The following is a 12774-nucleotide window of genomic DNA, read 5'->3' on the forward strand; positions in this document are numbered from 1 at the left end:
CGAATCGTGTTCTGCATTTATCAAGCAAGCAGCACCCATTAGAAGAAATTTGGCAAAGCTGTGGATATATGTTTTAATTAATGTTGGAAATGTGTAAATGAAACCTTTGGGGGTGGGTTGTGTTCAAAGTACTGATTTTGCTGTTGCTCTAAATGAAAAGTAACCTTGTGTTTTACTGTAGCAGAGACATCTTGAAAACCTTTGGCTCTGGTTTAGGGCATTTCCTAGTTTAAAATATAAAAAAAGGGCGCCTGGGTGGCTCAGTTGGTTAAGCAACTGCCTTCGGCTCAGGTCATGATCCTGGAGTCCCGGGATCGAGTCCCGCATTGGGCTCCCTGCTCAGCGAGGAGCCTGCTTCTCTCTCTGACCCTCCCCCCTCTCATGTACTCTCTCTCATTCTTGCTCTCTCAAATAAATAAATAAATCTTTAAAAATAAATAAATAAATAAAATATTAAAAAAATGTCGGGTATATTTTCCTTGTTCTGCAACATAAATGATGATCATTACACAAAACAAGGGCTTAGCGGGAAACAGTAAGCCTTTATATTGAATTTTTAAAACTTTCTTTTGAGATAATTACAGACTCATATATAGTTATAAGAACTAATACAGAGAAATCCCACAGATTCTTCACCCAGATTTCCCCAGTGATAACTCCTGACAAAACATATGGTATAAGCAGAAGACTGCATCAATCCAGTCCACCCACTGCACGTACGTGTGTGTGTGTGTGTTCAGATCTGTGCGATTCTGTCATGTGTGGATTCCTGGGGCCACCGGCGCTGTCAAGACACAGACCATTTCCATCCATAGAGTACCTCCTCCCCCTTCCCTGACCCCTGAGAGCCCCTATCCGCTCTCCCCCTCCACGGTTTGTCATTCCACAGTACTGTGTAAAAGGAGTCATGGGCCCTGTGTGATAGGCTGTCCTCACGCACCCTTGAGATCCACTGAGGTTGGATCAGTGAATCAAGATATAGAAATTCTGGAGGTGCCTGGGTGCCTGAGTTGGTGAAGCATCTGCCTTTGGCTCAGGTCATGATCTCAGGGTCATGGTATCAAGTCCCACATCAGGCTCCCTGCTCAGCAGAGAGCCTGCCTCTCCCTCTCCCTCTTCCCCCGGCTCATGTGCGTGTGCACGCTCTCTATCTTTCTCTCTCTCTCAAATAAATACAATCTTAAAAAAAAAGATATAGAAATTCTAGGAATTCATTATAAAAACACAGTAAATCCAAAGTGTGTTTTTTATAATTGAAGGTAATAATAACAAAACACTGCAGCTAAAAATGTTTATTATTTACTCAAGAAAAAGCATGCTACAATTTAGTAGTCCATAGGATTTGGTAGCCAAGTTTGAAGGTAAGATGGAATTGAATTTATGAAGAAGGAGTGATTCATATTTTCAGAGTCTATAAATAATTTCAGTTTCATGTTCATGATATAAACTTGTTTGGGTGGAAATATTATATGACCACAACTAAATTCTCAATGATTTTTCATAAAAATTAATAGTCCCTCATGTGTCGTGGGGTAGAGTTTTAAGTATTTAATTTCAGGAACTTGTTTGGGGAAGGAACCAGAGATGAATGGAGGCATGTTGTTCACAAACTGTGTGGCAGGTTATTTGTCTGAAGTTTGAAATCCATAAAAGAATCACTTTTTGAGATCTTTTAGGGAAAATGGGAAACATTGACAAAGCTTCAGAAATTTCTATCTTGGTTCTGAAAAATACTAAAAAAGCATGCACTTCTGAAGTAGTGATTGAATTTGTTCTGTCCCCTGGAACAATAGAAGCTTAGCAATAAAATGTGTCATTAAAATGACAGATTAACTATGTTGCTAGGCATTACCATGATTAGGTAATCATTTATTTATTTTTGGGCGCCTGGGTGGCTCAGTCGTTAAGCATCTGCCTTCCGGCTCGGGTCATGATCCCGGGATCCTGGGATCGAGCCCTGCATCGGGCTCCCTGCTCAGCGGGAAGCCTGCTTCTCCCTCTCCCACTCCCCCTGCTTGTGTTCCCTCCCTCGCTGTGTCTCTCTCTGTCAAATAAATAAATAAAATCTTTTTTAAAAAAATCATTTATTTATTTTTAAGGTGGTAACATTTACTTAAAGTTACATTAAAACTGTAACATAAAGTTGGGTAATTTAGACAGCATGTTCTCATGTATCCTACCTTGTTGGGAAAAAAGTGAACTATTGTAGGTACGTGAATTCTCTGTGTGACATCAGGAGCTGAAGGATTCAGAAATGTATTGAAATTGAGCAGTTTCCTGACTTTCTAACCAGAATATTGAGTCAGAATATAATTTTTTCCTGGTGAGTTTGGATTGGTAGGTATCCCTCCTGTCCTTCAGTAGTGGTATTTTCGGTTCAGCCCTCACCAGACCCCCAGGCGGCTAGTCTTTGCAGAGTTCTTTTGCTGTTTTTTCAGAAGCTCTGCTTTGTCTCCACTTTCTCTTGGCTGTCATTTCTTAGTCTGGTCAGAATTTTATCTCTAGAAATGTCACAGTCTTGTTTTTGCTGCATCTGACCTGTTTTGCCTGGGAAACCAGCTTAAACTTGTGAGAATTGGGATTACTAGTGAAACTGAGGTACAGATACTTGTTTGAGTAAACAGATCCTCAGGAAGGGGAGATAATTGGTACATTTGATGTGGTAATCCATGGGATGCTGCTACTGATGATTCGTTTGTAGTAATATTTTGTTTTCTTTAAACTGCAAGTCTTGTGCAAATGGCAGATTTGTTTTGTTTTCTTTTTTGACATAAGTACTTGTGCCCAGTGATCTAGTTGCCAGGTTCAGTGGTTATTTTTCAGGGCATAGCTTGCTTGGCCTGTCTTTTGTTTGTTATTTCTCCTTCTTTGTTCTCCGTTTTTCTACCTCTGAGGTGGTTCCTTCTTGGTGACCTTGCTGACACAGCTTGTACCTGTTCCTTGATCACTCCTCTGGAGGACACAGCCCTGCCCTCCTGGTGTGATCGGGACTCCGCAGCTGCAGCACACACTGCTGCCTGAAGCACAACCTTCAATGAAACCTTCGGCCCGTCATGGTCAGGGTCCTGTCTGTGCTTCACTTGCCAGGATAAATTCCCACACAGTGTCTGGGTGCTTCCTAAGGAGAGGGAGAGAAGGAGCCTAAATTTGGGTGATAGAAAATGTTTGAACATTTAATAAAGCCCTATCGATCCAGGTGTGATTGTGTTTTGTGATTTTCTTTTTCTGTGTTTGACATCTGTGACTTTGGAAATTTTGCAAAATGCCTAATGATTTTGGAAAGAAAACAATATGTAAGCTAATAGTAGCTCAAACGGTTTCATTTAGAAATGATGTGGAGCATGTTTCCTCCAGGTGAGTCACTGATCTGAGATAGCAGAAGTCGATGGTATTTTCTGGCCTTTAAGTTGAATGGTTTTTGTCTTTTGCACACAGTAGATTTAATAGGTATATGAGGCTAAGTTTTCTTTAAAAAAAAAAAAATTGCCTTTAAATTCGATATAACCTTTAGTCTCAATTCTTTACCAGGCCCTATACTTTAATATTCAGTATTTTATTTAAATCCAGGTATAAGAGCTCAGATATTAATGTTTATCTAGGAAAAATAACATCTTCAAAAAAGTAATAGTTTTCTGGATGTAATTATTTAATACTTTTAAGTCTGATCTCAATAGTAATGAATCATTGTTCAGCTACATGTGACAGTAAATCTCTTTTTCAGCTGAAAATGTGTATCTAAAATGCAAGCTCACCTTAGCAGAAGCCTTTGGACAGCGTTGCCCTGTCCTCTAAAATTGGATCATGAAGGTATTGGAAAAAAATTACTTCTGGATGTTGCTTCCACTGCTTCGTTTGATAGCCGATGCTGCGGAACATGAAGAGGTAGCAAAACATGCCATAAAGTTACACCGAGGCAGAGGGGCAGCCATCACTCAGAGGAAGCAGTGGGTCCTCGATAGTTGCAGAAAGCTCTCTGGGCTGCTTCGCCAAAAGACTGTGGTTCTTAACAAACTGAAAAGTGCAATCAGAGCAGTAGAAAAAGACGTTAGCCTGTCAGATGAAGAGAAACTATTTCAGGTGCACACATTTGAAATTTTCCAAAAAGAGCTGAATGAAAGTGAAAACTCAGTGTTCCAGGCGATCTATGGCCTCCAGAGAGCCCTGCAGGGAGACTACAGAGATGTTGTGAACATGAAGGAAAGCAGTAGGCAGCGTCTGGAGGCCCTGAGAGAGGCTGCGATAAAGGTGAGTTCAGCCCGCTCTGAGCCAGAGAGCAGGGCCACGGAGTCCGGGGAGAGGGCGGTGGGCGCTGTGCTGAAGCAGCTGTGGACCGCCAGGCACCTGTTCACAGCAAAACACGTACAGAGAGTGTCCCTTCCTTGTGCATGACATCGTGGCATAGCTCCAGTTTACGGCTTCTAGGGCTTGTTCTAATGCTTTTCTCGGTTGTGGAAATCCCCAGGTAAGTAAAATAGTGACTCAAGTTATCCCAGTAAACTGACGGGGAAGTAAATATATTTGTAACCGCAATCAACGTTTTGAGTTTCTGACAACAATTCTTAGTGTGAAGGTTGGCTGCCTTTAATATGCATCCACTGAAAATAAAAATGCTAAAATTAGTTTTAAATATATACATTTGAAATAAGGATTTTGATGAAGTGTATTTTTAAAATGGTGAGATGAAACTATTACTGTATCAGATGTGATATTTATATGATTTTTTTTAAGCCATCATTTATGCCATTTATTATTTGCCAGGCATTTTATTTTTTTTTTAAAGATTTTATTTATTTGACAGAGAGAGACACAGCGAGAGAGGGAACACAAGCAAGGGGAGTGAGAGAGGGAGAAGCAGGCCTCCCGCCGAGCAGGAAGCCCGGCACGGGGCTCGATCCCAGGACCCTGGGATCATGACCTGAGCCGAAGGCAGACGCTTAACGACTGAGCCACCCAGGTGCCCCTGTGCCAGGCACTTTAAATACTGATCTTCCTTGACTTATGATGGGGTTTTGTCCCAGTAAGTTGAAAGTACAGCAAGTCAGAAATACATTTAATGTACCTAACCTGCCCAACACCATAGCTTAACCTGGTTTACCTTAAACGTGCTTAGGACACTTACGTTAGCCCACCGTTGGGCAATATTATCTAACATGAAGCCTATTTTATAATAAAGCGCTGAATATCTCATGTAATGTATTGAATTCTGTACTGAAAGTGAAAACAGAATGCTTGTCATTGTGTCCATTGTTTACCATGTGATCGCTGGCTGATTGGGAGCGGTGGTCCCATGCCACTGCCCAGCATCACGAGAGGACCTCTTTGCCTATGGCTAGCCCAGGAAAAGATCACTTCAAAATTCCAAGTGTCGTTTCTGCTGAGTGTGTATCACTTTCACACCATCGTGAAGTCAGAAAGTTTTAAGTCCAGCCATCGTTAAGTCAGGGGCCGTTGGTATATGAAATATTTCATCTTCTTACAAAGGTTATGGTATTATCACACAGTTTAAAAAGTAGAGAGGGTACAGACTTATTAAACTTTCTTTACCGAAGTATGGTGTATTTGGTAGAAACACGGTATGGAGTAGATGGCTGAGTCAGGGTTTTCGGCCACCTTGATTCAGTAGCGTGTCTGTTTAGTGTGTGTGATTGTATGTTGGAAATAGACCTTGATGCTCTCATCTGAACAGATGTTACTGCCTTACCAGATCCTTTGGACAGCTGAGACATTAAAACTCCTTGGTTTTAAAGATAGGCACGTAGTGGTATTGATTTGAGTGGTTTTACTATAAAATAGAGAACTAACATGAGTTTGAGCCATATTGACCCAACTACACATGCCTTCTACACATGGTTTGTGCCCCACATGTGAGACAGTCCAGGTATCGGTAGCTGTGTGTGTGTGTGTGTGTGTGTGTGTGTGTGTGTTAGAGTTGTTGGTTGATGTTGAGTTAGGGTCTGTCAAACAGCCATGCTTGTCCTTGGCACTGTCCTGCTGCTTCCCTGTTCCAGCTGTGCCCCACCCCTTTAAAGTATGACTACGTATCTTAATAGTAAGGATGCTGATCTGATTGATAGCTTGAGCTTAAATATGATTGTCTAAAATACCTGTATTGTTGGTACCATCCATCAGTTTCCCAGGTAATGCTGTCAGTTTCTTCTGGAACAATTTCTCCTTTGTAACTTGGAATTTTTGTGTATCCTGCTTAGAAATTTTTAGCTCAATGATCAAGTATCACAGGTGTTTTTAGAGTACAGCTGAACGTCCATATGTAGTAGGCATGATGTCTGGACTATAATCTGTTCAGTGAGTGGTTTTGTATGAATAGGTGACCTTCAGAATTTACTGACAGTCGTATATCACGTTTGTTGATGTGTACATACAAATAGCTTTCCCTAAACATTTTGCTAAGCTCCATTATGCTTGAGTGATCTAGGATACTTGACCTTCTGTCGTTGACCCGAGCCAGATTTACATGATTATGAACATATTTGACAACGAGAGCATGTTCGTTGGTGTGGCCAGACCAGGCACCTGAAGGAAGTCCTAGCCTGGCCCATTTCTTAATAAACCCCACATTTCATTTCTCACCAATGAACAGGAAGAGACAGAATATGTGGAACTTCTGGCAGCAGAAAAACATCAAGTTGAAGCTCTCAAAAATATGCAGCATCAAAACAAAAGTTTATCCATACTTGATGAAATTCTTGAAGATGTGAGAAAGGCAGCCGATCGTCTAGAGGAAGAAATAGAAGAACATGCTTTTGATGACAATAAATCAGTAAGTAGCATTCCAGGACAATTTCCTCTTTGCTTGGGCTGCTTACAGAGAGGATGTGTCATTGAATTTGTTGGCATGTCTGTTTCTAGTGTGGATTGAAAATGAAGACAGAACCAAAACACCTGTGTCTCAGAAAGTGCTCTGGTTTGGTTATGCCAAGGTACACTAGATGCCCTTTACTTTGCCGTATGTTTTTGTCACTGCCCCACCGGTGGCTCGTCTCTGTCCCACTTTTGCCTTCAGGGGGACTGGGACTCTGGTCTCAAGAAAGCTTGCCCTGGGACAGGCGGGTTTCAGTGCTGGTCTACTCAGGGGAGCCACAAAGTCCTTATAGGAATCATATCCTTGGCAGGCTTTCAGACCTCTCACTTGCTGTGACATGTTCAGGATTCTCTGGGGAAAATGAGATCAATGCCAAAAACTGATAGTGAGTCCTAAAAAGAACTCAGAAAAGCATGCGGTAATAAAAGCAAATGGGAACACAGCTCGGGGCGGATGAGCGCCAAGCAGGCTGCTCTCTGACGTCGCGGACCCTGGCAGGGGAGGAGGACGCATGAGTGTCTTTTTGAAAGAATGTGCCCTTTATGCACTGCTCACCGAGCACTTCTGTGTCAGGCCATCGGGCTTTCCCTGCCACGTAATCCTGGAGTTCACTTCTGCCCCCGGCACCGTGGGTCAGTGCGGACCCTGCAGACAAGGGCGCAGCCCAACACGGCCCTCCATTTCAGATGCCAGTCACGGGTTCCAAGTTTTCACCTTGGAGGATCCCACACCCCCCTCCTTGGGCTCCCAGAACACAAGGAGATAGTTTATTTGCTAGGTTACCAGGACATTGTGACGGATACAGCTCAGAAACAGCCAGCTGGAAGAGGGGTGAAAGCGTGTGGCCACAGCATCCCTGCTCTCGGGCCTGTTTCCTTCCCTCCCAGCTGAGCACCTCCATGTGCTGAGCAACCTGGAGGCTCTCCGAACCCCATACTTCAAGGGTTTAATGGAAGCTGCCTTGTGTAGGCTGGTGATGAACTCAGCCTCTAGCCCCCCTCCTCCTGGAGGTCACATGGTCGGTTCCTTGGGTGGCCAGCCCCATCCCGTGGGTAGCCAGTGGCTTTCTAAAAATCCCCTCACTGCTGTGAACTCAGGGGAAGTTGCAAAGGGCTCATAAGGTGCTCCTTACACATAGGAAATTACACGGGTTGTGGGAGCTGTCAGCCAAGAAGGGGGGTGAAGACCAAATATGTATTTCTTGTTACAGGTTGTACCCTGAGTCAAGTAGAGCAGGTGTTTGGAAGTAATAGAAACCCTAAACACTTCCACCCTTAAATCACTTTTTTATTTGAAACAATTTTCCTAATTGATGTTAATGAGCATTTATCGATCTTTTATCTCATATGACAGAATACTAGAAACATTCCTGTCACTTCTCTATAGAATTATGCTCTAAAAATTGAACTTGAGAACGTCTCCTTGTTTTTAATTACACAATATTGGTTCTTCCTACAGGTGAAAGGGGTCAATTTTGAGGCAGTTCTCAGAGTAGAAGAAGAAGAGGCCAATTCCAAGCAAAACCTTACGAAGCGGGAAGTGGAAGATGATTTGGGTCTTAGCATGCTCATCGATTCCCAGAACAACCGATACATCTTGACCAAGCCTCGAGATGCCACGATTCCGCGCGCAGATCACCACTTCCTAAAGGTGGTCTGTCTGCTCAGCTCTCAAAATCCCCACTCCCTCTTTCCCATTCCCTTGTATACATGTCAAGTGAGATCGAGCTTTACTTCCTGAGCATCATAATAGGGTGCGCGACCTTCCTCCTAACAGAGATTCTACCAGTGTTCTGTGACTTGAAACATTTTCTCCTGATCTTTAATTTTTTCCCAAAAGAATAAGGGAATAAGGCATTTTTTTAAAAATTTTATTTATTTATTCATGAGAGACAGAGGCAGAGGGAGAAGCAGGCTTCCCACTGAGCAGAGAGCCCGATGTGAGGCTCGATCCCAGGACCCTGGGATCATGACCTGACCTGAAGGCAGACGCTTAACCAACTGAGCCACCCAGGCGTCCCGGGAATAAGGCATTTTAATATTTAAAATGAGTATTAATTTTGCTTGTGAGAATTTGAAAGTCTTTTTGAAGTCGGGAGCTACTCTGACAGGCTCAGGCTCTGTCACTGAAATGGAACATCGGATGAAGCAGAGAGGCTTTGGCTCAGGTGTTGCATGTGGCTCTGTGTAGCCGTGGGTGCGGGATGAGACGCGGCTCCTCCAGAGGTGACTGGTGTTCCAGACTGAGCTAGACGCACATCTGTGCCCTCTGAGGAAGCCAGTCTAGTAAAGATTTGTAGTTGACAGTGTTATGGGTGGAGATCACGGCTTGGGTTGGGACCAGAGTGGGCAGCAGGTACAGGAGTGACCCGGGCAGCCTGCTCAGGGAAGGATAGCGGGGTCGAGACACACTGTCAGGTCTCTAGCCTAGTCCTGGAAGCCGGAATTTGTGCTTTTCTTAAAGAGGATGGCAGCACAGGCTGGGAGGAAGGAGTGCTGGGCGCGGCTGACTCCTGTGCCGAGAAACTCAAACCAGGAAGGTCAGTCCCGGTACTGCCTGCCTTCATTATGACCAGAATGGAAACTGGGAGGGGCCGGGGCTGTAGAACATCTGCTTTCTCTGCTAACCAGCCCTGTCTCCTTGTCTTGCCAACTATTATCTTGAGTGTTTATGTCTCTTTTTTGTTTATTCTGCTCCAGGACATTGTTACCATAGGAATGCTGTCTTTACCTTGTGGCTGGCTGTGCACAACAATAGGGTTGCCTACGATGTTTGGTTATATCATCTGTGGAGTACTTCTGGGGCCTTCAGGACTAAACAGTATTAAGGTAAGAGCGAAATTGAACTGTTCTAGTATCTGTTTAACAGAATACTAAAGAAACACCAAGACTAAAGAGTTTTGAAGTTTGAACTTGAATTAAGGTAAGTTTCTTACAAACCATATCAAAGAAGATGCCCTATAAAGTTTCATAAGAAATTTCTAAACCATAAGGAAGTAATTTTGTTCATTAGTGAATGGATGACTTGACTAGAGAAAAAATCCTGTTCATGTCTTTAAATTTTATTAGTTTTAGAAATTCTTTTTCCAGTAATAGGATGAACTATATTATTCAGACACTGAAAGCAACTCACAATGCTGGATTCAATGTATAATCCAGAAATTTGTAACATATTTTAAAGCTGGTAAAGTAGTGAGGAATTATGAAGCCTAAATGTGGGGTATTGTGAAAACCCCAGGAGACAGTGCTGAGGCTGCTGTTACTAGAGGCTGTTGGCTGGACAGATTGAAGTGAGCTTCGTCCTGTGTCGATGGCACTTTTTGGCAGTAAGGAAGAGTTCCCAAGCTTTTGTGGGCTCCAAAATGTGTTGTCTAAATACGCACAATTCAGACAAAATGAAAAGAGAATGCCAAGAATGAGCATCATGAGTCCCACACAGAAGGAGTAGTACAGAGCAGTGAGAAACAAGCAGCAGAGTCCTCAGACTGTCCCTGGCCTTTCTAGCTGGGTAGAAGAGGGGCAGGCAGACAGGGAGAGGTGTGGGCGCTCCGCTTGCAGCCTCGCCCATACAGCGAACTGAGACGCCTTGCCAGGCAGAAGGACGGCTGCAGCTTCTCCAGACCGGGTCACAGAAGAAGGTGTGAAAAAAGTTCTTATCCCGAAGCAATCTTAACAGTGGGTCTGATTGGCTGAGGGGGCGGGGAAGGTTGTGCTCGGGCTCAAAGCCCAGGACCTTCATGGCAGGTGCTCTTGTGGGCTGGGCTCAACTTGGCAGGGTGACCTCTGGGAAGAATGGTTTTTGTTTTTGTTTTTTTTTAAAGATTTATTTATTAGAGAGAGAGGGCACCGCAGAGGGAGAGAAGCTGACTCCTCACTGAGCGCAGAGCCTGATCTCTGAGATCCTAAGCCTGAGATCATGACCTGAGCCAAAACCAAGAGTTGGACACTCAACCGACCGAACCACCGAGGCGCCGCTGGGAAGAATGGTCTGTTTTTTTTTTTTTTAAAGATTTTTTTAATTTATTTATTTGAGACAGAGAGAATGAGAGAGAGAGAGCACATGAGAGGGGGGAGGGTCAGAGGCAGAAGCAGGCTCCCTGCTGAGCAGGGAGCCCGATGCGGGACTCGATCCAGGGACTCCAGGATCATGACCTGAGCCGAAGGCAGTCGCTTAACCAACTGAGCCACCCAGGCGCCCTGGGAAGAATGGTTTTAATGCAATTTTCTGAATAGATAATCTCCATGTGATTGAGAACAAAATGGCGTGGGTAAAAAAAAATAATTTTTAAGTTGTAGATGAAAAATCTCTTCTTGCCCTTGTTCCATCCCTCCCTTTCCAGAGTATTTACAAATGATAGCAAATACAAATGTATTTTCCTCTTTTATTTTTTTATTCACAGCAAGGCTGCTTATGAGAATTAAGGCTGGGGGCGCCTGGGTGGCTCAGTCGTTAAGCGTCTGCCTTTGGCTCAGGTCATGATTCCAGGGTCCTGGGATCAAGCCCCACATCAGGCTCCCTGCTCGGCGGGAAGCCTGCTTCTCCCTCTCCCACTCCCCCTGCTTGTGTTCCCTCTCTCACTGTCTCTCTCTCTGTCAAATAAATAAATAAAATCTTAAAAAAAAAAATTAAGGCTGAATAGGGGCGCCTGGGTGGCTCAGTCGTTAAGTGTCTGCCTTCGGCTCAGGTCATGATCCCAGGATCCTGGGATCGAGTCCCACATCGGGCTCCCTGCTCAGCGGGAAGCCTGCTTCTCCCTCTCCCACTCCCCTTGCTTGTGTTCCCTCTCTCGCTGTCTCTCTCTCTATCAAATAAATAAATAAGATTTAAAAAAAAAAAAAAAGAAGGCTGAATAATAATAAGTAAAGGCTGAGTAAGGTAATAAATACAATTGGAAGCTACAAATATTACAATTCCTAACAAACCTGCTATACCTTGGAAAATAATGTAATTACGGTAGACCAAGGTGAAAACCCTAGGGCACACCAGCCAGAAGTGGGAGGTGGTTCACGGAGGAAGTGTGATGGTGCCAAATATTTATCTTTTCCTAGTAGGAAGTTGATAGGCTTGTGTTCATTAAGTTGAGAAGAACAGGTTTAAGCATGTTACTTTGAAGTCATAGGTTACAGCTTCGTTTTAAAAAGGGAAGAGAAGTAAAGGCAGTGAGGAAACGTAAAAGCCAGGAGACAAAGGAGTAAGAGCAGAAATGCGTTGTCACAGTGAGTAGAAGTGGAATAAACTTCCCTGTTGAAAGATACAGGTTTGGGCGCCTGGGTGGCTCAGTTGGTTAAGCGACTGCCTTCGGCTCAGGTCATGATCCTGGAGTCCCTGGATCAAGTCCCGCATCGGGGCTCCCTGCTCGGCAGGGAGTCTGCTTCTCCCTCTGACCTTCCCCCCTCTCATGTGCTCTCTCTCTCTCATTCTCTCTCTCTCAAATAAATAAATAAAATCTTAAAAAAAAAAAAAGATACAGGTTTGCAGATGGAATCAGGAAAAATGTACAGTAAGCAAGATTCAGTGAAAATGAGATGGGTAAGAAAGGTTGAAGTGAATGGAGGGAGATGGCAGTGAAGAAGAGGGCAGGGCCTGTCTTGTCGGCGGCTGGCAGGCTGCGTGAGTGTCCGTGTGCAGCAGGTCAGGGCAGGCGTGGACATGTGGAGGCCTGTGCTTTACTTTCAGACGTGCAGTTCACGGCTGCACTGGAAACCACAGTGTAAATAACGTAGGTGGTACCAAATAGAACAGCGTGGAAAGCATTCTCTACTATCGCATGATGGCAGAGGAAGTAAACAGCAAACGAAGAACCAGAACAAACAGGGAACACAAGAACACAGTGTCTCAAAACCTGTGGGATGTGGCCAGCTGTGGCACCCAGGGGAAAGCGGGTACACGTAGTCGTGCGCAGACCCTCGGGAGAGTGGGCCCTCGGGGTTCAGACGCCCCACTCAGGTTCGGTG

At 44.1% G+C, this 12774-nt stretch overlaps 1 protein-coding gene across 6 annotated transcripts in view; it reads left to right on the forward strand.

Annotated features, from left to right (window-relative positions):
- The window catches only part of SLC9D1 (solute carrier family 9 member D1), a 46709-nt gene that overhangs the window by 3314 nt on the left and 30621 nt on the right, over positions 1 to 12774 (forward strand). For 5 of the 6 annotated variants that reach the window (XM_081815250.1, XM_081815246.1, XM_081815247.1 and 2 more), the window contains exons 2-5: positions 3722 to 4245; positions 6599 to 6778; positions 8279 to 8470; positions 9520 to 9648. In XM_081815250.1, the coding sequence (XP_081671376.1) occupies positions 3802 to 4245; positions 6599 to 6778; positions 8279 to 8470; positions 9520 to 9648 (945 nt within the window). In that variant the 5' untranslated portion in view covers positions 3722 to 3801. The remainder of the gene's footprint in view (positions 1 to 3721; positions 4246 to 6598; positions 6779 to 8278; positions 8471 to 9519; positions 9649 to 12774) is intronic. The other variant, XM_081815251.1, reaches the window with a different exon arrangement.

The sequence above is a fragment of the Leptonychotes weddellii genome, chromosome 3 (assembly GCF_054177405.1).
Source record: "Leptonychotes weddellii isolate Sample4059 chromosome 3, ASM5417740v2, whole genome shotgun sequence".
Taxonomy (NCBI): domain Eukaryota; kingdom Metazoa; phylum Chordata; class Mammalia; order Carnivora; family Phocidae; genus Leptonychotes; species Leptonychotes weddellii.